The 25,269-nt window shown below is 39.4% G+C and overlaps 1 protein-coding gene across 1 annotated transcript; it reads left to right on the forward strand.

The window, feature by feature from the left end:
• The first annotated feature begins 14,338 nt into the window (after window positions 1-14,338).
• Window positions 14,339-22,416, forward strand: LOC107294541 (membrane cofactor protein). Its single transcript, XM_015823776.2, has 3 exons — window positions 14,339-14,402; window positions 16,129-16,239; window positions 21,134-22,416. Exon 3 carries the CDS (start codon window positions 21,172-21,174, stop codon window positions 22,414-22,416), a length of 1,245 nt encoding a protein of 414 aa, XP_015679262.2. The 5' UTR covers window positions 14,339-14,402; window positions 16,129-16,239; window positions 21,134-21,171.
• The last annotated feature ends 2,853 nt before the right edge of the window (window positions 22,417-25,269 follow it).

Raw genomic sequence — 25,269 nt, forward strand, 5'->3', positions numbered from 1 at the left:
CCCAGAGATCAGGGTGATCCCTGATCTCCCTTCCTTCCGCCGCGCCCTCAAGACATGGTTGTTCCAGCTTGCGGGACTGGCCTAAGGGATTTTAAAGGGGTTTTAATTACTTTTAATCAGATTAGTTTAAATATTTCTTTTTAATTAATTTTAATAGGTGTATTGTATGTTTGTATTTTATCTAATTGTTAGCCGCCCTAAGTCCGCAAGGAGAAGGGCGGGATATAAATGTAATTAAATAAATAAATAAAATAAATAAAGGTTGACTCACCTTCCGTCCTTCTGAGGTTGGTAAAATGAGGACCCAGATTGTTGGGGGGCAATAGACTGACTCTGTAAACCGCTTAGAGAAGACTGTAAAGTACTGTGGAGTGGTATATCAGTCTAAGTGCTATTGCTATTACTATTTCATCCTTCAACCAGGAAAGGGCACGGCTGCCACAACAGTCATAAATGCAAAATAAAATGTGGGATAAGTAGCCCAGAGAGGAAGCATCACACCAGAAAATGTTTGTAGTCTAACCACTCAGCATCCTGCTCTGAGGGTTTCACTGGATAAGGGACATCTATATTCATGCCACTGAAGAGTTTTGGAAGCCAAATCAAGCACTTTTCAGCAACTGAACAGACGCTTTGGAAAGACTAAATTACAATGTTAAATATTTAATACTAGAACTCATGATGCAGTATTTAAAAGGAAGACTGTGGCTCATTGCCAGGGCACAGGTTTTCTGTGCAGAAGACTCAAGGTTCAATTTATAGTTTGCCAAGAAAAGTCTAAGAAAGGCGACTTTCTGAAATATTTTGTCACTACTTTCCATATTTCCATGATAAGCATTTCATAAAAAGTAATCCTCTGCAAGTCAATATACTGTTAATACCTGGCTAATTACATTTTCATTGTTTCTGTTAATATCCTGGCTGAATTAATTCTGAATATGACTTTCTTGGATTAGCGACTTGGTATCTACCTATCAAAAAATCTCTGAATGGGATGAAATACCATCCTTATATCTAGCTTGGAGTATGATGGTCTAGGCATTGCCACTAATCTTTTGTCTAGGTTGACACTCAGATAAGTGAAGCCATTTCTCTTCTATATACTGGGCAGACATTGTCATTAATCACTGTTACATTGAAGGTGAGAATTGTGGGTTATGATGACTGGAAAAAAAATTATAATTTATAGAGCTCCTTTCCTACACAGCTGCAACAAATCTAAAAATGTGCCTAAAAGTTATTGAATGCTAGCCTTTATATTTAAACCTTAAATTTTATTATGCAGGTGTACATTTTCCAGAAAATGATAGTCTCGCTCTAAGAGCACAACAAAGCTTCTATTGGTGCTACAGGTACAATATTTCATTTTATCATGCAATATATTAAAGTCAATTGCTATTTTGATGTGGATGGGATGAAGGATCTAGTTGATAATTTACCCCAAATATACACTCTTTGGGACAAAAAGTTTAGTAGAATCTGAAGCTGTGGCTCATATTGTTAATTTGGGGGAGAGGATTTTGATGTGAACATTAGTTCATCTTGAATTGCCTTTATCTAGATGTATTAATGTTGATGTCTTAACAAACATGTTAGGTATGCAGAATCTTATTGCTCTCAGTTGAACCTCAACTTCATTATATAGGTGGCAGTGTGTTCTCTCTCATTTGGCTTTGTGCTTAGTGAAACTCTTGGTTAACAAGATCTAAATGGCTAAATGTAGTTATGTGGTATCAATCTGTTTGCCATATGTATTGACTGGATTTGTCTATGACTAACATAAGAAGAAGAATTTGTATTACATAGAATAGGACCTTTAAGTAAGAAAAGATAATTTAAATAAATAAATAAATGCATTCTATGCAACAGGTTGACATTCTGATAGTTCATTCTAAGATTACTCAATAGTAACCAATAATATGGCTGTTACCTGTTGGCTACTATTGAGTAATCTCAGAATGAGCGATCAGAATGTCAACCTGTTGCATAGAATGCATTTATTGGTAACAGCCATATGTAATACAAATTCTTCTTCTTACGTTAGTCATAGACAAATCCAGTCAATACATATGGTATTGTTGGTAACAGCCAGACCGTGTCATGGTTGGGTATTAAATTGAGACTTATATTGAAACCATAGAAATTCAACTTTGGACCACTCTGTAATTCTCACCCCAGTCTGCCTCAAGGGGTTGTTGGTGTCAGGAAGCATGAAGGGCAGAGTGAAAAGATGGAATATGGTGAATAAATAATACAGCCCATAAAATTGGCTAATAAAACTCAAGAGTGTGAAATCAATGGTATTTCAGGTCTGAATGTGAAACTCGCATGAACATGGGCATAATCTATCTTCTGCTTAAAAATCAGTGGGCCTGAAAATATATTTAGCTGTTTATCTGTCTTGGTTGTAGAAAACTTTTTTTAAAAAAAAAATTAATGTCTTTTGGAGTCCTATGCAAAGCTGAGTGATATGAAATAATTAATTAAAAAAAATTCATAAAATCACCCACTAAATATAAACTTTAGAAAGTATGTACAAAATTCAGCTGGACAACAGTAACTCCTGCTGTAAATAGCTGGATATGGCTAGAGAACTTCAGAGTGGATGCCATGGAGTTCTTGGTGCTCTCTAGGCTTGGTTGTTTGCTTATAGATGCTTCATTACCCAACTAGGTAAAATCATCAGGGCAAATGATTATGGGTTTTCTCCCTTCTATGGATGCCTGAAAATACATAAGCCAGACAAAGAAGAGGGAGTCAGGCTATTCTCCAAAGCGCCTGAAGGCCGGACAAGAAGCAATGGGTGGAAACTAACCAAAGAGAGAAGCAACCTAGAACTAAGGAGAAACTTCCTGACAGTTAGAACAATTAACCAGTGGAACAACCTGCCTCCAGAAGCGGTGAATGCGCCAACACTGGAAGTTTTTAAGAAGAGACTGGACAGCCATTTGTCCGAAATGGTATAGGGTTTCCAGCCTGAGCAGGGGGTTGGACTAGATGACCTCCGAGGTCCCTTCCAACTTTATTATTATTATTATTATTATTATTATTATTATTATTATTATTATTATTATTATTATTATTATTATTATTATTATTATTATTATTATCTAATTGTACTATTATCAGGGAACCCAACATATAACACGGCTAAAAAAAAAGAAAAGAAAACTGGACATCTCACAGAGGGGAACAAATATTCAACCAATTCCCCAATTCAGTTTTTTTGGATTCCCCACTGGATCCAGATAATCAAAGTCCTACAGTTAGAAGAAGATAGAATTTTTATTTGTTTGTCAAATTTGTATAGCCACCCATCTCACCAAAAGTGACATGGGGTGGCATACAACAATCATTATGGTTTCGTTCAATGCCACAACACTCTGTATGACTATAGACCCAGAATTAGTGGAAGAATCCATGGCAGAAGTGCTATACAGCATACCTGACATAGCCAGGTACACTAAGATCTAAATACCCATAATCATGGACCTCAAGCTCTGCCTCACCATCTACTTTCAGTTTGATGGACAAATATATCAGCAAAACAGAGGAATACCCATGAGATCACCATCCCTAGGAGACCATAACTAAGTGCCTAGAAATTATAGCACTCTCACAAATACAACTCAAAGTATGGATCTAGTATGTAGATAACATCCTTGTCATAATAAAAAAGAAACAACCAGAGGAGACACATGAAACAATATCTTCAAAGAAATAAAATTCACAAGGGAAGAAGAAAACAACACAATATCCTTCCTGAATATCCTCATCAGTAGAGACAGTGATGGCAAAGTAGAAACACACATATATATATAAAAAAGTACACACACTAACCAAATGCTGCATTGTCGAAGTATAACAACCCAATCTCCTATAAAAGGAACTGCGTAAGAACATTGTTCAGACAAGTACAAATGCACTGCAGCAACCCAGAACACCTCTCCCCCAAAAAGGAAATAGACCATTTATACAACATCTTCCAACAATATGGATACCCACACAACTATCCAAAAATGTCTGACTATTCAACCCATTATAGCACAATCAACACAAGTTCTGAAAAGTATAATATTACCCTATATCAAAAACAACTCAAAAGCAACCAGCAGACTATTACAAGCACACAGCATTATCAAAGCACACAAATCAATTAAAGCCCTACAAAACATCTTAAGTAAACCAAAAGACCTAGAAGCTCAAGAAGAAAAACGAACAGTCATCTACAACATACAATGTATGGACTGTAACAGTCACTATGTAGGACAGATAGGCAGAAGACTATCAGAGTGCATCCATAAATACCAACTAGCAGTCAGAAGACACAATGAAAACCTCTTAATTTTACAACACATGGACAAATTCAACCAGAGTTTCAAATGAGAAACTGTGAGTATCCTGGACCAAGTTAAATCCAAAAACATTAGGGAATTCCTGAAGCTTGGCATCAGACAAATCAGCCATCAATAGACACATAGAGATAAACTATGTTTACACTCAATTCAAACGAGACAATGAAAAGCTATGAATGAAACAAAAAGACCAGAACACATCCTCTCCAGCAGTCAACACCCAGATTAGCAAGGATTTAGATCAAACGAACATGCAGAAAACAATACCCAAATCAAAGAACTTTCAAAGAGAAAGCCATACTCCCACCAGTATTGGCAGGGCAAGCTACTGTATAAAAAGGGTGCAAGCCCCACACTCACTTGTAATGATGGTGTTAGTTGGATAATGAAATGTTTGCAAGCAAACAGCCAAGCTCAGAGAACACCAAGGACCATAGTTCACCCATACGCTATGTATATTCTCTTCTGCATTCATGTATGCTTAACCACCAACAGCCACAAATTACACTGTGTGCCTTTGACAATTTCCAGGCTTATCCCTTTCTACCTGATAAAATGGTAGGTGAAAAACTAAGACTGAAGTCATCTTATGTAGTGATTATAGCTTAGACAACTATTTTTGTAAACAAAATCCCTACATTTGCTGTCATGTGATATGTAGGTTTCCTGACAGCTATTTTAGATTCAGAAATGGGGTTCACAACATGTCAGCCAGTATATAAAACTATTTATATATACGGCTCAGAATAAAACTGTTCCCATCTAGAACTAATGAAGAAGCACCACACATTGGTAAAAAGAGTATTAACCACAGAGTGACATTTAACAGGATCCTACGCACAACTTACTATAGCTCAGGTGTCAAGAAACCCAGAGCAGTTGGTGCTTCCTGACATGACACCATGTTGATATCTTTCAGCTCAGCACAAGCAGCCCTGCAGGAATCTGTAGATTGTGTGGTTTCTGATGTACAACACTATCATTTTATTAAGGTTTTTAAACTGCTGTGAATGCAGGAATCAGTGTATTGTTGTCTGTGATGCTCCCTTGAAAGAAAGATGACAATGAATGAATATTTAAGCATGCAATTCATGGAGGAGCTGCTTAAAGAAATCCACACCATTGAGAGTAGAATTGACTTTATTTTTTTCCTCATGCAGTCATCTAGGACTTAATTCCAACTGTCATCCCATATTTGAATAAATTTATTTGCCTGACAACAACAGGGAAAAGATAAATTACAGGTCTCATAAGTCAAGTGAACATGTTTTCTACTATTATTTTAAAAATGCACCTTTTCATTTCTTTCTGTAGGAAACATTCCATCACTTAGTAATTTGTTTCCTCTTCTTTGACCTATACAGCATTCTACATACTTCATGCCTTGTTTTTCCATATTTAGTTATCAAATTGGAGTTGGAAGTGATTATAAAGGTCGTTTTGTCCAACCAGTGGCTCAATGCAAGGTCCTCTAGACCATGGGTGTCCAACCTTGGCAATTTTAAGACTTCTGGATTTTATTTCCAAGAACTCCTCAGGCAGCCATGCTAGCTGAGGAATTGTGGAGTTGAAACCCACAAGTCTTAAAGTTGCCAAGACTGGACACCCCTAACCTAGAGCATTTTGACAAATGTCTATTCTTCTTCTTCTTCTTCTTTTTGAAGATCTCTCAACTTAACTCAACTAGTCCTATTTGAACTATTGGGAACTGGCTACAAAACTCCAAATGGGAAACATTGTAGAACACTCTACAATAGGTAAGTAGGATGGTACTGTAGACATGGATAGACAATAGAGCAGAATTCACAGCCAATTCCATCAAGGCAGTCTTATTGCACAACATGAGTAAACCAAACATAAAAACAAACAGACAAACAATAAAACAGAACTACATTGAAGTGAAGACAACATAAATGAAATAATATAAGAGTGTGGAAAAAGCTAAGGTAATCAAAACAGAGAATATTTTTAAAAGGCAACTGGCTAAACAAATTAGCAAATTATAGAATTAAACAGAAAGCTATATGAAAAAAAGAAAAGAAAAATACTAGTAGCATCTTCACTCAGAGCATCATGACAACTACTTCCTCTATGATATGCACTTTTAAATGCACCCAAAACCAGCATTTCCCTTTTTATAGTATCATGTATCTCATGTATCAGAGGTATTTTTTATGTACTACTGCCATGCCAGATCTCCACATCCTATATTTGTATTTTACATTTTTTTCTGTTCAGATGCAGAACTTTACATTTCTCTCTCCTAAATTCAATTTTAGCCCATTGCTCCAGTCTGTCTAGACCAGGGGTGAGGAATGATGGCCCTTTTATGACTTGTGGACTTCAATTTCCAGAGTTGACTGCTGGCTCAGGAATTCTGGGAGTTGAAGTCCACAAGTCATAAAGGGGCCATTGTTCCCCACCTCCGGTCTAGATCTTTGGAATCTTCTCTCTTTCACCTGAAGGGTTCCCAGCTTGAGGTCATCTGCAAACTTTTAGATGTTTAGTCTTGCAAATCATCGATAAAAATGTTGAACAGCATAGAGTCTAGGACAGAGCCCCATGGCACTCCATTCAATACTTCCTTTTGAGCTGACGCCATTTATAATTGCTCTTAGATGTAGTCAGTCAGCAAGTTGGGGGCCATCTAATAGTGATATCATCTAATTCATGTTTTACCATCTCATGAAGGAAAGCAGCATGAAACACTAGGATGTGCTACTGTTCAGCAGCTAGGATAGAAGATCTTTTATATTCATTATATTATGGGATTAAGAGTTTAGTTGCATAAACATTCACCATATTGTGTTTCTGTGCTTGTGATAATAGAGCAGATGGCTGTGTTGAGCCTGGCATATATTTTATGGTAAGGATATTAACTCATAGCCTTTTATCGTCATCCTTATCCACTGCCACAAAGATCTGTATGGGAAACCTTTTCTTTCTCTGTTGGGAATGATATAAACTGGGGTGAGCATTCTGAAGGCCTTTTGCAGGCCCTAGAAATAATATCATTGAAATTCAGCCATAAACCAGATTTATTTCTGACATAAAATAATGGTAGATAAAGCTACGAGGTATGAACCTATTGAGCATCCCCAGATACCCTCACAAAATAGTCTGGACATCCCAGATCTGCCCACTTGCATCATGCCATTGGATCATGGCCCATCCATTTAGATCTTCAACCCTGTAAAGGGCAATTTTAAAAAAGGCATTCCACACCCAGCCCGGGCTACTGTTCCCTAATAGAAACAATGAAGAAAAATCAAAAGATGTCTGACATCTTAGAGAAGCAGAACAAGGCCAGAGGAGCTTTTGTCTCTACAAGAATCTTTAGTTGCAAGTTGCCCTCTTACGAATCTGATGGTGGAACGAGAGAGCTTTGGAACATCTAGTGGCATGTGTAGAAGTGTGCCTCCAGCTATAGCATTCATCCTGTCAGAAGGAACAAAACAAAGACCTTTGTTGAAAATTTTAATATGTCACTGCACAAGCTGCCGGTGAGTCAGCCCACCTCTCTGTTCATTTGCTTTCCTTCTCTGAGTCAATCCACTAATGATTCCAAGCCAGCTGGAGGCTGCTTCTTTCCCTCAACCTCTGCACTGCTTTGACAACTCAGAGAGGGCAGGTAGCAGGAGAGAAACACCGAAGGAAAAGCCGTAGAACCTTGCCTACCTGAACTAGCATTTTCTAACACACTTCTGGCAGTTTTTCTTGCATTTTTTTTTCTTTCTTTCTACTTTCTAGCTGAGATAGAAGCCAGCTAGGCTGCTGCAGAAGAATTGCTGAACCCCATTGCTATGAGAACCACAACAAGGCAGTGCCAATCCTGGAGAGGCACAAATGCTGTGTGTGGATTGCTACTTCAAAAAAGTATTGACTGGCTCCTGATGTCACACTGTTCTTCTAGTTTCAAGGGGAAGGGGGTCTTAATAGCAAACACGTAGGTGTCTCTAACCCTTCTAGCCCTTCTGAGGAATGCAAAAAAAGACCTGCAGTATTAATGCTGGAACTGTGAAACTAGTGGTTTCCTATTGTCTTGTCCCACTTCCTCAAATCTTCTCTCTGCTGATTCAAAGCATCTTGGTGTTTAGTGATGTCTCTAGCTTGATCTTTAAGAGTCTGGCTGGCTCTCCTACCCACACCTCCTTGAAAAAACAGAGGTGACAACAAATATAATGATAGTAATTTGCTTCTTTCAGAAAGAGAAAACGTAAGTATCACAACTCAGCTTCACTCCTGAGACCCATCTCTGCTTGATCCACTGGGTAATTCCTTTTAGCGTCTTACTTTCTCTGCTAGCGAAGGGAATAAACATGAACTTATTAGCTAGAAGAATCTTACAAGATAGGTAGTTATCATTGTGATGACCACATTTGGGACTGACAACTGAACCACTATGGGAAATAGTCACCAGGTGAAACCTCAACTCTGCTTGTGATCTTACTTTAGCTTTCCCCTGTTTTCCAGATCTGCAAAGGTTGTAAATGCAAGGAAAGGTCTCAAAGTTACTTCTTCGTCGCTGTCATAAGTTTGAAAGGCCACCATATACGAGGCAATCACTAAATGAGGACTAACTATAAGGATTTTCAAAGCAAGCAGATAGTATGAAACGTAACCGAGGTAATAATAGGGAAGATGATAGCAACTTCCTTCTTTCGGAAAGAGGTATGTAATAACATAATCACAATGTGTAATAATACAATTATTACATATTTCTTAGACTGGGCAGAAGAAAGGAAACAGTGGATATGATGAGACACTGGATGCTGATTTTTGCACTCCCTATTGTCAGCTGGTGTCAGTAATGTAAAGGCAGCAATGTTGAAAGCACTCAGCCAAAAAGGCTTCTGAGTTTTGGAAGATGGAGCTTCCAAACTGCGTTTATACCATCTTCACTTTGGCTATGCTCCTAATTGCAAGGAGAAATGTGAAGTTTTCTCTGAGTCAGACCCCACTTTTGGTGACTTTGTGGTCAATCCATGTAGTGTTCTCAGCAACAATAAGGCAATGCTTTCCCATTTCCTCCACCTCCCCTTGTTATTGTGGTTGTCTACTTCCTAGTTCACCCTACACCCCAGCACTTTTAGCGATTTCCCAACTAATTCTAACCCAGTCTGACCCAAGTTACCTTTCTGAGGTCAGCCAAGTTCAGCTAGATAATAGCACCTTGCTGGATGTAAGAAAGTTGTGTGTAAACTCAATAATTCCAGTAAATATACAAGCACCTAATTTTACACTGTCAGGCAGGCATCTACCCCCATTTTTTTCTTCTATTCAATTATGTTTGATTCTTGGAAACTGCCTGGACAAGTCCCTGCAGGGTTTTTTTGGCAAGGTTTTTCAGAAGTGGTTTGCCATTGTCTCCTTCCTAGGGCTTCCCAGGACTGCACTCTTCAACAGTGTCTTGTTTGTGGAAGTGCCAGGTATCAGTATAGATCTGCTCCTTTGAATGTAACCAATACCTCTACAATAAAAGACCAATGGGGACAATCTACAAAATTTATGTTGAAGCCCAAAGACTTCTAATTATGCTTCCTGGGTTGGACATAATCTTATTGCATTCTTTGACCAGGTGACAAAATTAGTGGACCAGAGGAATGCTGTGGATATAATTTACTTGGATTTCAGTAAGGCATTTGATAAAGGAGATCACAACTGACTACTTGATAAGATAGAAAAATGTGGGTTAGACAGCATCACCACCAGATGGATTCGTAGCTGGCTGACCGGCTGTACTCAGCGTGTGGTCCTCAATGGAACTGCATCTACATGGAGGGAAGTGTGTAGTGGGGGGTCCCAGGGCTCTGCTCTGGGCTCAGTGTTCTTCAACATCTTCATCAATGATTTGGATGAGAGGATAGATGGGAAACTCATCAAATTTGCAGACGACACCAAGCAGGCAGGAATAACCAACACTCCAGAAGACAGGCTTAAGATACAGAAGGATCTTGATAGACTTGAACATTGGACGCTATCTAACAAAATGAAATTCAGTGGTGAAAAAAGGAAGCGCCTACATTTAGGAAAGAAAAACCAAATGCACAGGTATAGTATAGGTGGTACCTTGCTCAATAGTAGCAAGTGTGAGAGGGATCTAGGAGTCCTAGTTGACAATCACTTCAATATGAGCCAGCAGTGTGCTGCAGTTGCCAAAAAAGCCAACAGATTAACTGCATTAACAGAGGGATAGAATCAAGATCACATGAGGTGTTAATACCACTTTACAATGCCTTGGTAAGGCCACACTTGGAATACTGCATCCAATTTTGGTCACCACAATGTAAAAAAGATGTTGAGATTCTAGAAAGAGTACAGAGAAGAGCAACAAAGATGATCAGGAGACTGGAGGCTAAAACATATAAGGAACAGTTGCTGGAATTGGGTATGTCTAGTTTAATGAAGAGAATGACTAGGGGTGACATGATAGCAATGTTCCAATATCTCAGGGGTTGCCACAAAGAAGAGGGAATCAAACTATTCTCCAAAGCACCTGAAGGCAGGACAAGAAGCAATGGATGGAAACTAACCTAGAACTAAGGAGACATTTCCTGACAGTTAGAACAATTCATTTGTGGAACAACCTGCCTCCAGAAGGTGGGAATGCTCCAACACTGGAAGTTTTTAAGAAGAGACTGGACATCCATTTGTCTGAAAGGGTATAGGGTTTCCTGCCTGAACAGGGGATTGGACTAGATGACCTCCAGGATCCCTTCCAACTTTATCCTTATCATTATCATTATCCTGCTAGAGGAATGTGCTTTGTATTTTATTTTATTTTATTTACTTTATTTTATTATTTTTTACAATGGCTGTTATACCACCCATTCACCTATAAACACACACAAGGGCATACTACCCAGTGCCCTGGGATTAAATAGGTTTGGTCATTGTAGTCACTAGAAAATGCTATTATGTGAACACAAATGCTTTTGTGACGACTTGCTAGGCAGCAAGCAAAACAAAGAAGGAAAAGTTTCAGAGCTAATAGGGAACACAACCCAGAAAACCTGTTGGGAGAATTTCTCTCCACCCTAGAGACATTTAGCAAGGAAATGTCATGAGGGCTTTTTCAACAGGTGAGTTTCGACCAAATTCTCTTCTTGCTGGGAAAAGCAACCCTGCTAATTTGCATAAACTGAGATCATTTTGCTTTGTACCTGTTATAGTTGTGCATACTTTGAAAATTTGCTAAAGCACCCTGATTTTTTTTTAAAAGTTGAAGAAAGGAGATTTTTAAGAGTCACATTAACTTTGAGGAATTACACTCCTCAAAGTAGCAGCATATTTTTAAAATTTAGAAAAAGAATTGGCCTGGTTTAATGAGTAGCAGAGACGTGCTATGCTTATGCAAAATCTAAAGCATTTCTTCTGAATTATTTCTGAGTATTTGTGCCTATAATCGTCCCTTCTTAGAGAATTTAATATTGTTAAGACTGTTTATTTGCATATCTTTTAGAATGTCAAGCATCTCTATCTAGTTGAAGTATGCCACCTACTTAAGTATAATTAAGTAGAAATAACTTAAATAACATTAATATACATTGACTTCCGTGTATATTATCACTGTAATTCTTACCCCAGCTCTGTATATAATTTCCCCATTGCAATATAATATTGTGTTAGCAGTGATATTCCTGATACTACTTAGTACATTTGTGGCTTTCTGGCTAATTGAGGGATTGAGGGATACCTTAGGCAGAAGAAGTGGGGAAGATTTTTCTACTTTGACTTCTAGAAGCTCTTTGCGTAATTTACAAACCTTCTTGCAGCATGAGACTGTGGGCTCTAATCCTGCCTTAGGCACGGCTTCTGGGTGACTTCGGACCAGCCCCTCCCCCCTCTCTCTCAGCCCAACACACCACACAGGGTTGTTGTTGTGGGAAAAACAGGAGGAGGAAGGAGTATTAGATATGTTCCCAAACCTTGAATTGTTTATAAAAAAAATAATATCAATCAATCAGTTAATTAATATGGGGAGCTTATTATAGAGTAGAACAAGCTCTCTGCCATGAACAGGCAACCACCAGCGCATGGAAGCTGATGGAGCTCAGAGCTAGAAATGTGAATGTGAGGTCAGGATGAAGAAAGATGATGCTTCCTAAAGGAAAATGCTGCTCAACAACTGGAACAAATTACTTGGGAAGGTAGTTTAGTGAAAAGGGTAGATGACCACCTGTCAGGGATGTTGAAGTATTAGCTTTCTGCACAGGGGTGCGGTGAGCTCTAAAGTCCTTACCAACCCTTGCGTTGTATGATTCCTTTTCGTTCATAGCTTACTAATTATGCAGGGAGTGGACGCCTGGATAAGGTGTATGTAAACTAGATGAACTGGTATGATGTGGTTAAGTACTTAACAAAGAAGTAATTACCACATTCTGTAATAATACTTAAGAGAGTCTGATCTGGTCCTACACATGGAGGAATAACTGACACCCTGCACTTACTGCCAAGAAGAAGACCTGTATTGGTCAAAGCCCATGTTCTCTACTAATCCTGGATGTGTGTTCATTTACAAAATTACTACTCACATGTGCAAGATATGAATCCCCACAGGAATGTATAAACAGGACACTACAGTATATTAAATGCATACATAAAAGGTAGATTACAATTGACAATTTGTTCATATTTCATCCCAGGCATTGTTTTTCTAAGTGGCCACTACTGTAGTCACATTTTCAGGAATGGGGAGTCCCTTCTTATCCACTCTGCTGAGAAAGGGATCTATGTTATTTTGCAGCTCTTGGGATAATAAAGAGTCAGAGAGGCGTCCTAAATTAACCTACCTCAAAACGAAGTATTTCTCTCTCTCTTTTTTCTATTTCCAGCCTCACTAATTGGAAAAAGAAAATCAAGTGACCCTGGAGAATCAGTCAGGCGTTTTGACAGTACTGAGTTATATTCTGGTTAAGCCTTAATGACCTTTGCTATACTGTACATCTCACTTTATGGGAGATTTCATCAGTGAAATAAGTAATTATAATACTGTTCCTTCTGATTTATGATCTGTTCTTTTTCGCAATACACTATGGTATTTGACTCTGGACCATTTATGTCAGGCTTAGGCCTATCTGAGAGATTTAGGAAGTTTCCTACAACAACTTTCAAATATATTGCTTTATTGGTATGCTCCAGCATCATCTTGAGCTATGAATCCATCTGACTTTTAACACATTTCTCAAAGACGTATTACCTCCATCTATATATCTTCTGTAATATATATTTGTCACATTCCAGAATTTCAGGGCTAAGACAGATCTTCAAAATAGTGGTTCTAAGTGAAGACTGATGTACTGTATAAAGAGAAGTGACTCATAGCTGGTTTTTCAACTACAGTATGCGTGGGGCCTCTTGCCAGCTCTCCAATGTGAGGTGATGCAGGTTTATACCAGTCAACTAAACACAGGAGTCATCATCACTCTGAACTTTTCTTCCATACAATTACCTCATTTTGTTTTTATGGATGGCCCATGTGCACTTAACCAGTCATGACTGGGATTTCTACCATCCCCCCCAACACTAATAGAAACAGGAAAGAAGGATTTACTGTTGCTAACATTGCTAATACTGAAGGTGTTAGACAATAAACTTTGCGCACAGTCAGCTTCTTTAACAATCTTAAAGATCTGTTTTCTCCCTATATTTGATCTTGGGGGGGGGGGGATTGTTAATTTTAGGCTGAACACAAACATCCAAAGTGGCCTTGCTACCCAAATTGTGAATATAAGAAGCATTTATGGTATCTCTTGCCAAGGAAGTTCCTGTTATCTTGTATCCACCCCAACACACACACACACACACACACACAATAAACCATGAAAACTCTTATGCTGCCATAGAAGCTGTTCTTGGCTGTCCTAATCCTGTCTCTTCTTTTTCTTCTCCAGCCAACCTAACCATACAATCCTGTCTTAGGAAAAGTTGCACAAAGAAGAGGGGGTCACGTTATTCACCACAGCACCAGAGGGCAGGACAAGAAACAATGGTTGGAAACTGATCAAAGAGAGAAGCAACCTGGAATTAAGGAGAAACTTCCTGATGGTGAGGACAATTAACCAGTGGAACAGCTTGCCTCCAGAAATCGTGGGTGCTCCATCACTGGAGATTTTTAAGAAGAGGCTAGACAGTCACTTGTCTGAGATGGTATAGGTCCTCCTGCTTGAACAGGGGTCTGGACTAGAAGACCTCCAAGGTCCCTTCCAGTTCTATTCTATTCTAAGCTCTGACAGCACAACTGATTCAGACATTGCATTTGCTTAATATGGCCAAAATCAAGTGCTAAAGCTCCTACCTCAGTTAGGAGGGCTCCATTTTTATTTATTTATTTGTATCCCACCTTTATTATTTTCAGAAATAAGTCTGTAAACATATCTCATACTCCTCCCTCCTCCTATTTTCTCCACAACAACAACCCTGTGAGGTGAGTTGGGCTGAGAGAGAGTGACTGGTCCAAGGTCACCCAGCTGGCTCTCATTGCTGAGGTGGGCCTTGAACTCTCAGTCTCCTGGTTTCTGGCCTGATGCTTTAACCATTGCACCAAACTGTCTATCCTAGATCAAACTTAACCCTTTAACCTTGTGTTTATATCCTGGTCCCCACTAGATTCTTTGTATATAACCTGATCATTATTCCATCAGCATTGCTCCAAAATTCACTCTATTAGATTCCTCTTTCCTGAATTATATCTAGCTATTTATTATGGAAGAATTAATGAAGATATTGGTTTTTCTTCCCTTTTCCTTTCCCCATCCTTCTTCTTCTTTTGTATGATGGTTTCAATTTCAAGTCTGAGGTGAATTTGTCCGAATTCCCAGGAGGAAGGGCTGCTTTCCAGCAGGCAGAGGCAGCAGAGTTTGGAAAGTTTGGTTAGTAGAAAGAGGGTTAAAGTGGCTTCTCAGAGTGTATCTACAGTGAAGCGAATAGCTGCTTCGGTATGGCAAGATTCTGTCTATAGGTGTGATGGCCCCATTGGAAGTCGGTTCGGAGGAGGAAAATGAACTGGAAATGGGGCTATTTGAAAGGGATGACATGAATTCCCAGGAGCGTCCTGAGAGCCCAGGGGCTGAGGAAGACACAGTCCCAGGCCAGTTTGGCATTGGAGGGAGTGGTTGATTGGATGGTCAGCTGCCTGCACTAGAAGAAGCGGAGCAGGATGGTTAGTGTCTGCCAATGGTTAGTGTTGATGAGCAGCAATAAACCGCTTCTGATTAGAAATAGCTGCCACCCCCCATCCGATCTGTGGGAGAAAAGAGCAGAGTGTAGGGTAGCACAGAAGAGGTCAGCAAGGCTACTTGTGAGGAAACAGCCTTTGCCCCTCCTAAAAAAAACCCCCACCTGATTTCAGGTGATTTAGCAAGGCACAAGGGAAGGTGTGTTTGTCAAGAACAACCATTTGTGTCTGCTACGCACTCTCTTTGACTTTGTGAACTTTGGAATTTACATTTTGAATGTCGGATCTTGCTTTGGCTTTGTGGGCTTTGGACCTTGTTTTGTGGACTTCAGACCCTGTTCTTATGGACTTTGGATCCTGCCCTGTAGATTTCAGACCTTGTTCTTGCCTTATAGATTTTGGACCCTGCTCTGTGAACTTTGAACTTTGCTCTTCTTTTGTAGATATCGGACTTTGTCCTTGGAACTGTGCTCTCACTGATTGTGGGTGGCTGCCCTGGGGGAAATTGGGGCTGAACGTTATTAGTATAACTAATGGGGCTGTCAGGTTGCTTTGGAAAACTGCTTAATTTACGTGTAGTTGTGGATACTATCCTAGCATCTGCTCCTGCCTGCGTGTCAAAACAACAGGTGAAAAACACTAAAAGAAACTATTCAGACACTACTCCACGTGTCGTTCTTAGTTCCTGGAGTCTGACAATATCTGCAGGTAAGGACATTTTTTTATTTTTTTAAAAATTATTGATTATACATGTTTGGCTCTGGGAACCCCTTTTTTTCTAAAAAACACAGATGATGAGGCTGATATAAATAATCATAACTATAATGCATAACAAACAGGCAAGGCTTGAAGCTTCATATGTGCAGCTGCTTGTAGATCAGCTATTATACCCAATTTCTTTAGAATATAATAATTTTTCAAATATTTATTGGTGCATAATGAATGCATATTGGACAGGGAGCAGCAGTGTGGTCGCAGGCCCCAATGATGTTAACATCATAATGTGTAAAGATGGGGTGAGGTCACGCCACCATTCATTCTGTGATACCACGTGATTGGGGAATCCTAGCGAAGCCCAGCAAGTCCTTTTGTCGCAGTAAATTGAGAATGCACAGAATGAATTTAGTTTATTAATAATGTTTATTAAAAAACCATTCCCCTTCCCCATTTCTATGTTTTTAAAAAAGCTCAAAGGCGCATCTGCAATTCCACATATTCCCAGTACAATGTGCTCCATCTGTCTTGTGTAAACACCGAACAAGGACCAATTACACATCCCTGGATCAAGAACTGAAGAGATACTTCAGTGAAAATGAAGAGAAATGTTGAAACAGGAGAAACAAAGAAATATAATATCCCTCCGCATACTTACAAAAAAACCTATTGCAGACCTGGAAGACATCTGCAGCTGCTAACAGTCCCAGACAGAGCGAGGAAGCATCATTTCAATTGGATGCACTAAAATAATAATAAATTCTATGTGAAAATTGGAAACTGTTCCCCTGCTCTCTACAAATTATTATTAGACCAATAACCTTTGAGGTGAATTTCAGAAAGCCCACTTTGATTAACTAATTTTTGTTCATTAATTTTTCTGCTATAAATGCAGCCTTGAATCCTCGTTTCCTGCCTTACTACAAACTACAGAATATATTTTTAGAGGACTCTGAGAGCCAGAACAAGGTGACTGTAGAAAGAGGATCACTTGGCAGGATTTGCATGGTATTACCAAGCCAATATTTATTTATCAGTGCCTTTGAGTCAGTGTTAAAAACAACTGCCTTGACAGTCCCTGCAATTTTCTTAGCAAGGTTTTCCAGAAGTGACTTGTCATTGCCTGCTCCCTAGGGCTGATAGTGAGTGACTGGCCCAAGGTCCCCTAGCTGGCTTTGTGCCCAAAGCAGGCTAGAATTCATGGTTTCCTTGTTTCGATCTGATGCCTTAACCACTACATCAGTTGGTTCTCTCATAAGTAATTTGGAATCAAACATAAAGAGTTATTCTTGAAACATAACATTCTGAGACATTACTTTATTCTAGTTAAGGCATTTTAAATATTTAAGACCAAAAAGATACTGCTCTTATAATCATCATCATCATCTCCTGTCAACATTAGTTTTGCAGAGCTATCACTCAACTTTTGCTCCTTGAATGTAAGGACTGTTGTATCTCATACATTCATGTGGAATTCCAACCAATTGGACATGCTTTTCACCAGACCCATTTCACCAGTCATGCTTCCCGGTGCAATGAGTTCTGTGTTTCTACAAGCTGACGGTAAACTAGTTAAATCACACCATTCTAATCCTCTGAACAGCTTAGCTGACATTTTCTCTGTGCAAAAGATCCGAGATTCAATTCACAGTATTTCCAATAACTTGGCAGTAATTGGTTTTCCCTGCGTGCTGGAAAAAAAATGACATGGATGGAGAACTTCTTAAGGTTTAGAAAGGCTAAGTTTATTGCTTTCTTCTCATATTGTAATCAGTTCTGGCTTTATAATACCAGATCAAGATGAGATGTGCTTTAGTTTGTGGCTCATTATAGATTGTGTTCAGTTGTGTGTTGTATGAAGAACTCAGGGATACAGTATAGTTTCAATTAGTGCATTGTACAAACCCAGTCAAAGAGAAAGAATTTTGTGTGCCATGAAAAGTAATTGCTCGTGTCAAAAACCACTTCCTCTTCTGGAAAGCTTTACTTCTGGAAAATTGCTGGACCACCCCAGAATGGCCAGTCTGGTGTTGTCTTCAGGAAGAACAGAATGTTCTGGAGTTCCTCTCAATGTTTCGTCTCCAGAGACAAAACATTTTGCGTTTGCTTCTCCCACAGCTTCTCATTTCACCACATCAGTGAAGAAGAAAAATGTCAGATAGATAAAAAGAAGGGACTCTTGAGAAGGCAGGACATACACACAACATACACACACACACACATACACACACACACAAAACAAAACAAATCTCATGTGATGGAAAGAGAACATGCCTCTGCTTGTGAAGAAAAGATGTGGGTGAAATAAGGAATTATTTATTAGGCTCTTGAGGTTTTGTTTTTGCTTTGCAAAGGCAATTTGTCTAAAGACAGTGCCAATTAACAAATAGATAAATAACACATTAAAGCATTAAGTGCTTCCTTTACTCTGTTCATTTGGGACTAGGCTTTTCTTTATATTTCATACATCATTTATACTCTTACAGAACTATATCTTTTCCTGAGAACAAAGGGAACAGAAAGATGATTCTTTCATCATTGTTTGGAAAGCTAGATTGGGGACCTAGATTTGCCTGCAGCTATAAAAACACTCTAGGCTCTCCACCAACTTCATAGGAACTGAGACTGATGCCCAGATAATATTACATCCCATAGACTGAGAAGCATATTATGTGATCAGTCCCCACTGATTCTTTGTGCTTTTGATTTACATTCGCAAAGCCCAAGAATGTCAGCCATGAACATCTTCTAAACTAACCTTCCTGCATTCCAGCATTCACAATGATGTCTGCCAAGTTTTCCAATCACCTTGAGGATGCATTTGAAATATTATAGTTCACACTTCTGTGCTTGTCAGTTAAATAGTAGGCCTGTAAAGATCCCACAGCAGTTAATTTCATTTCCTGGCTCACTTCCTCACAGAGTTGTGTAACAACAATTGCAGAGTCTTCACTGGTTCACAGCTGCTAAGTAGCATTTTCCACTCCAGTTCTGCATCCCAACTGATGCTTTATGCATCCTCACTGACCTGCTCTAAGGTTAGTTTTCCCCTGAGATGGGAAATAAATGAAAATGCAGGGCCTGAGCTCTGAAATATCACCTAAAAAAAGAAAGAAAGAAAGAATATTTTACAAATTTATAACACTGCAGAAACAAAGAAAAAATAGAAAAAGACCACAAAACGGTAAAAGAAACAGTGAATAACAAAAAAGCAAGAAAGATATTTACAGAGGTGACATGCAGTCTTTGCAGCATTACAAACGTAGTAATTACCATCTACATTCTGCCATCGTTTCCTTCTTCCCGTAAACAAACTTTTTAAATCAAATCCCTAAATCAGCAATTCATTTGTACCCACTTTCAGCAAAATAGTCTTATAAAGAATTTCCAGTTTTTTTTAATCAAAATAATTGTAGTCCCCTCTTTGATCAAACGAGTTCATTTAGCCATTTCTTCAATCAAAACAGCCATCTTCACAATCAAAATATCATCTTTAAAAAGAGGAGGAGAATCTACAAAACCTGGCCCAAATTCTAGCACTATCCATACACAATCTTGTCCAGTTTGTATCTCCCAGCCCCTAAAAAGATTAAGCACAGACTTGATTACCAAAAGGTTGCCTGCTGCTGCTTCAGTATTGCTGGGCTGAGCTGGCCTGGACATACTTGTGCTGTGCAGAGCCGGAAAAAGGCCCAGCAGATCTGAAGCAGAGGCCTAGATGGTCTTTGCATAGGCCCTGGACACCAGAAGCTGCCCAGCAGGAGAGTGTACATGGAGCTGTGACTGAGGCCTGTCAGAGAGACCTGAGGTAGACCCTGAAGGATCCAGGACCAAGAGGTTCTAGTGGCATGGGCCTGGGACAGAGGGCTGCCAGTTGTGGGGTTTCCTGCGAGAGATCAAGACAAGTGTGGAGTCTTGGGGAAGGATTTCCCTAGAAATCCTCACAGGGGGCCTTGCAGGCCCAGTTAATTCACAGGCATGTAGAGTCACCATAGTTAACCAGAACAGGCCAGGCCTAGATCCCCAAAAGACAGCTTGGGGAGGGAATTATGTCATGAAAGAGGAAGGCCACCAGTGCTTGTAATTTTCCTGTCATTTTCCTGCCAATGGCCATGGATGCAAGATTTGGGGATGTTGTGTGGCAAGCGTTCCTGCCAGTGGGCCACCATCTGCTGCATAGCTCCAGAAGAGCATGCCTTTGCGACATTTTTCTAGATTAAAGAATCAACTCCAACGTTACGTTGAGCATGCCACCATCTTACAAAATGCCTCCCTGTACATTGGGACTTTTGAAAGTCCCACAGTGAGTGCAAAGCTGCTCATGTCCCTGTATCAGAAAAGTGGTGGTGTTCCATTTTCAGTCCTAATAATCTAGGATCTGTGGGAGAAAAGTCTGCAACTTGCAAGTTTTCTCTTCCTTCTCAAGATGAGATTCATCTCATCTGCAAGCAGGATACTAGAGGACTTTGGTCTCCAAGACGTATTATGGGTTTGCAAAGCCAGGTTAAGCACTCATGGATATGTTTGGTAACATTCTATGGGCAAGATCCCAATACAACAGGAAATGATATATTCACTCTATGAGGAACATGGGCAGTTTCTAAAGATGATAAATAAAAAAAATGCAAGATTTCAAATATGATTGGTTATAAATGATAAAAAGACAAAATTTTAAAATAGACACAAATTGCTAAGCTTTGCCTGCTAAATGTATCTGCCACAGCTTCAGCTAGGTGTGACCAGTTTCTTGGAATCTGCAAATATGGTATAAATATTATAAATATTATATATATAATACATATGTAATATAAATATAATATATATTTATATTATAACACAAATATAATATAAAACTTCTTCCACAAACTTCAACTTTTTTTGTTTATAGGCCCAGAGGATGTTTCTCCAGACTCTGTAGGTGTTCCGATGGCTCTTTCTCCTTGTTCCAATGGGGTCCCAATAGTTGTCTTGTTCCTGCTGTTCCTGGCTTCCACTGTTTTGTGCGACTGCTTAACTCCAACCTTACCCCCCCATTCTAGATTAAGAGGTTCAGAAGACCTAAAAGATAGCTATCCCCCTGGAACTGTTTTGCGATTAGTGTGCATCCCAGGTCATGAATTTATACCTGGGAGTCGTCCTCTTATGACATGCTCTCCAGAGGGAACGTGGACAAAGATTCCAGAATTATGTCAAGGAAAGCGATGTCCGGTTCCACATTTAGAAAATGGAAGAATAGTAACTTCAGATGATCTTCGGCTTGGTGAAACAGTAACCTTGGCCTGTGAAGTTGGATTCAGAATGATAGGTGAAAGTATCCTTCGATGTATTCTAAGAGGAGGCGAAGTTAGGTGGCATAGAGACATTCCATACTGTGAACGGATTCCTTGTGTTCGCCCTCCTACAATTTCCAATGGAAGGTATGATGCTGATCCTACAGATGAATATTCTGTGGGCATGGCTGTTGTATACCGGTGTAATGCCGATTTCTCCCTTATTGGACGTTCAACAATTAATTGTGTAGTTGCAGCTGATGGTAAGAATGGAGAGTGGAGTTCACCTCCACCCGAATGTAAAAAAGTCAATTGTGCAAAACCAAGCATCCGAAACGGGAGATTGGTATCTTTATATAGACCTACATATACATATGGTGATAGTGTATCATTTGAATGCAATCCTGGCTATACTTTGGTAGGGGCCACTGTGGTTAAATGTGCTGCTGATAATACATGGAAACCTCCTCCTCCACGTTGTGACGAGGGTGTAGCAACTACCAAACCAACCAGACCACCTCCACCAGTTCCTCCTGTCCCTCCTCCTGTCCCTCATCCACCCCCTGTCCCCCCCACAATTCTCCCTACCCTTGTTCCTCCAAAAGAAGATGAGACTACTTTTATTCCAATGTACCCAACCCAAAGTGCAACAATTCCTACACCTGAATCAGGATCTGGATCAGGCAAAATTGTTGGAATTGTTTTTGGAATTATTTTTGCCCTTATAGTTCTGGCTGCTTCGATATTTGCAGCTGTGAAATGGTGGAACCAGTGGAAAGCTAATGCTCCTGATAATAGTCAGGTAGCTTCAGAGAAAGAAAAAACGACGGGTGATCAGAGACCACAAAAACTTCGAAGTAAAACTTCAGGAAACATTCAGCATTTTTCTTCTTTAGAATAGAAAACGGAGACTCTGTGAAGTTTGGATCCAAAGCTTTAATTAATTTTCATAGTTCTACGGTTTTGCAATGGATGAGGCAGCTAGTTCCTGAAACAGTTCATATTCAGTTTCCAGCAAATGCTCCTTTTGCATATGCTGCTTTTCTATTCTACTACTCTGTACTTATACCCTTTCCAGATATCTCATGGAGCAGGTGTCCCCAACCTTGGCCACGTTATGACTTGTGGACTTCAACTTCCAGAATTCCTCCACCAGCAATGCTGGCAGAAGAATTCTGAGAGTTGAAGTCCACAAGTCATAACGTGGCCAAGATTGGGGACCTTTGTCTTAGAGTATGGGTATCAAACTCAATCGCCTCATATGACGTATCGTGACGTGTCACTATGTTTTTTGCCTTTGCGGAGCTGGGGTGCGTGTGGCCTGTGCGTGACTCATCCGGCCTGCGGGCCGCCAGTTTGACACCCCTGCCTTAGAGGATCTCTTTCTGTATGTCTGACATACAGACTCTGAGGGAGCTGCCCAGGTATCTGCTTGAGGGATGATGCCTTATCGTGGTAACAGTATAGAGATACTAGAATGGAAGCATTCTGCAAGTTCTCTTAAATCTGTTTCTAAATTCATGTGACATCGGAACAAGAGTCATGTTTGCTTCCGAGGCTTTAAAATTGTGCTGAAACTGCGCCTCATATAAATTGTAATCTGGTTTACCTTTTAGCAGTCAGTGTAAACTTTGTAAATTGAACCAAATAAATTAAGCGAAACGTTTAGGAGACTTATTGTATAATTGATATCACTAAATTCACCGTGACCAGATACCACTATGCTTTGGTTAAATGAAGCCCTGCCTGTAATATTCAACATATGTGTCAGGCAATAAGTGATAAAATGCCAGAATAAATGAAAAAGTGCTCTTGAGTAAATAATAATTGCTAAATTTGGTGTTTCTTTCTCATCTCTTATATTTTGGGAGAAATCTATGCCTACTTATTATAATCTAACAGTGAATAAAATTTATAATTCTTGACAAGCCTTCTAGTAAATGATTTATGATGCAGTTGTTCCACTGGTTCAAGTATCTAAATGTTCTTCATGTTTCAATCCAAACCCGGACATACAATTGTTGTATAACATAATAGCTATCTAAGAAATGCTGATCAAGCTTTTCAGGGCTCAATTCATATAAAAAAATTGAAAGTTTGTGTCCTCTTGTATAAATCAAGTGAACTAGATTGTGACTGTTAAACTCACTGTAAAATTCCTCACCAACGAGCAGTAAAATAGTAAGGATGATTTCTAAATCCTTGGCTGGGCCATTGGGATATCTGAATTAATGGTAAGTGGGTTGTTGTTTTTTTTCTTTCATGCATGTTCGGCTACGGGTTTTGGTTTTCTTTTCAAAAAGGAAATGAATGCAATTATTTATCCATCTCGAGTTTAAACTTGCCTAAGAAACAATACATGTTTTTCATTTCTCTGTCAAGTTGGGTAGACTTAACCGATGAAGTGCAACTTGCAATTAGACAGCTGGTGTACTGTAAGGCTGCTTTTCATAAGGAATCCTGACTGTTTCTGTTACCTTGGGCCCCCATCTGGTGTGTGCACATGTCACCACTTTTCTTTGCTGGGCACAGGGTGAAAGGTTGCAATTTTGAAAGGGAGGTTGCACAGAAATTATGACAGAGCTGTTGTTTTCAAGACCAAGAGCTTTGCAAAAATGGAGGACAGAATAGATTCATATACATGCACGCTCACGCACAAGCACACAAGCCTTTCCTGCACTTGCCCACACTCAACGTTATCGCTGGATATTATAATTCTCTGCATGAAAAAACAATACAGCCCTGTTTTTGTGTGTTTATTAAACAAACAGAAAAATTGATCCATATGTGTCCTTTCCAGATAACACTTCTGCTGCAAAGAAATATGTGGTAACTAGCTAAGTCCAATTTTTGTTTGGCTAAGAGTGTGCCCAGTTCTAGTGACACTGCTGCATCATGTACTGTTGTGGTTACATGATTGCATGTAGAGTCGTTAGTTTAGTAATATGTTATGTTTTAAAACAGGTGTAGGCAAACATATGTGGCTATCTAGCATTCTGTATGTAGTCTCTGTAGCTCCTGCCAAACCTTTTAGATCAGGGTTTTTTTTCTGCTCTTCTTTTTAAAACTTGCAGAGAAATACTTGCCTTAAGGCTTTGTTTTGACCTTCAGGGAAAAAAAGAAAGCAAGAGAGAGGACATTCAGCCACCGTTAAGTGCCAGTAAATCAGTCCCACAGAAATAGAACCAAAAGGCTATTAATTCTACAGACTCAATGCCACAAAATAATGTATCTTATAGGAGAGGAGATGACTTTAGAAGTATGATCTTAATTCTTCTTATCTAAGGAACCAATTCAAGGCTAAAACTTCTGAACAGCATGCAGTATGTATGAAATGGATGAATCTCAGCCTTTGATAGTGTCCCCTAAAGTTTCTGGATGGTGGTGTTTTATTTATGATTCTGATTCTGATCCCCAGTACTTCTCTGCTCTTTAGCCCCCTATTCCCCGACTGGATTATAGGTGGTCCTCGACTTACAACAGTTCATTTAATGATCGTTCAAAGTTACAACAGCACTGAAAAAAGTGACTTATGACCAGGGCTTTTTTTCTCATAGAACACCCAGAACAGAGTTCCGGCACCAAATTCCTGTAAATGTTCACACTGCGTGGATACTAGGGAGCAGGCTAGTTAGGAAATGTAACATTAGAGTTCAGTCTAGTCATGGCCCCACACATGGGGAACCAAAGTGATAGCTCTCCAGCTATTCCAGTATCCATCAACTCCAGCCAGCATTGGCAGTGATCAAGATCC

Source organism: Protobothrops mucrosquamatus, unplaced genomic scaffold, assembly GCF_001527695.2.
Source record: "Protobothrops mucrosquamatus isolate PMUCROS unplaced genomic scaffold, P.Mucros_1.0 scaffold1983, whole genome shotgun sequence".
Classification (NCBI taxonomy): Eukaryota; Metazoa; Chordata; class Lepidosauria; order Squamata; family Viperidae; genus Protobothrops; species Protobothrops mucrosquamatus.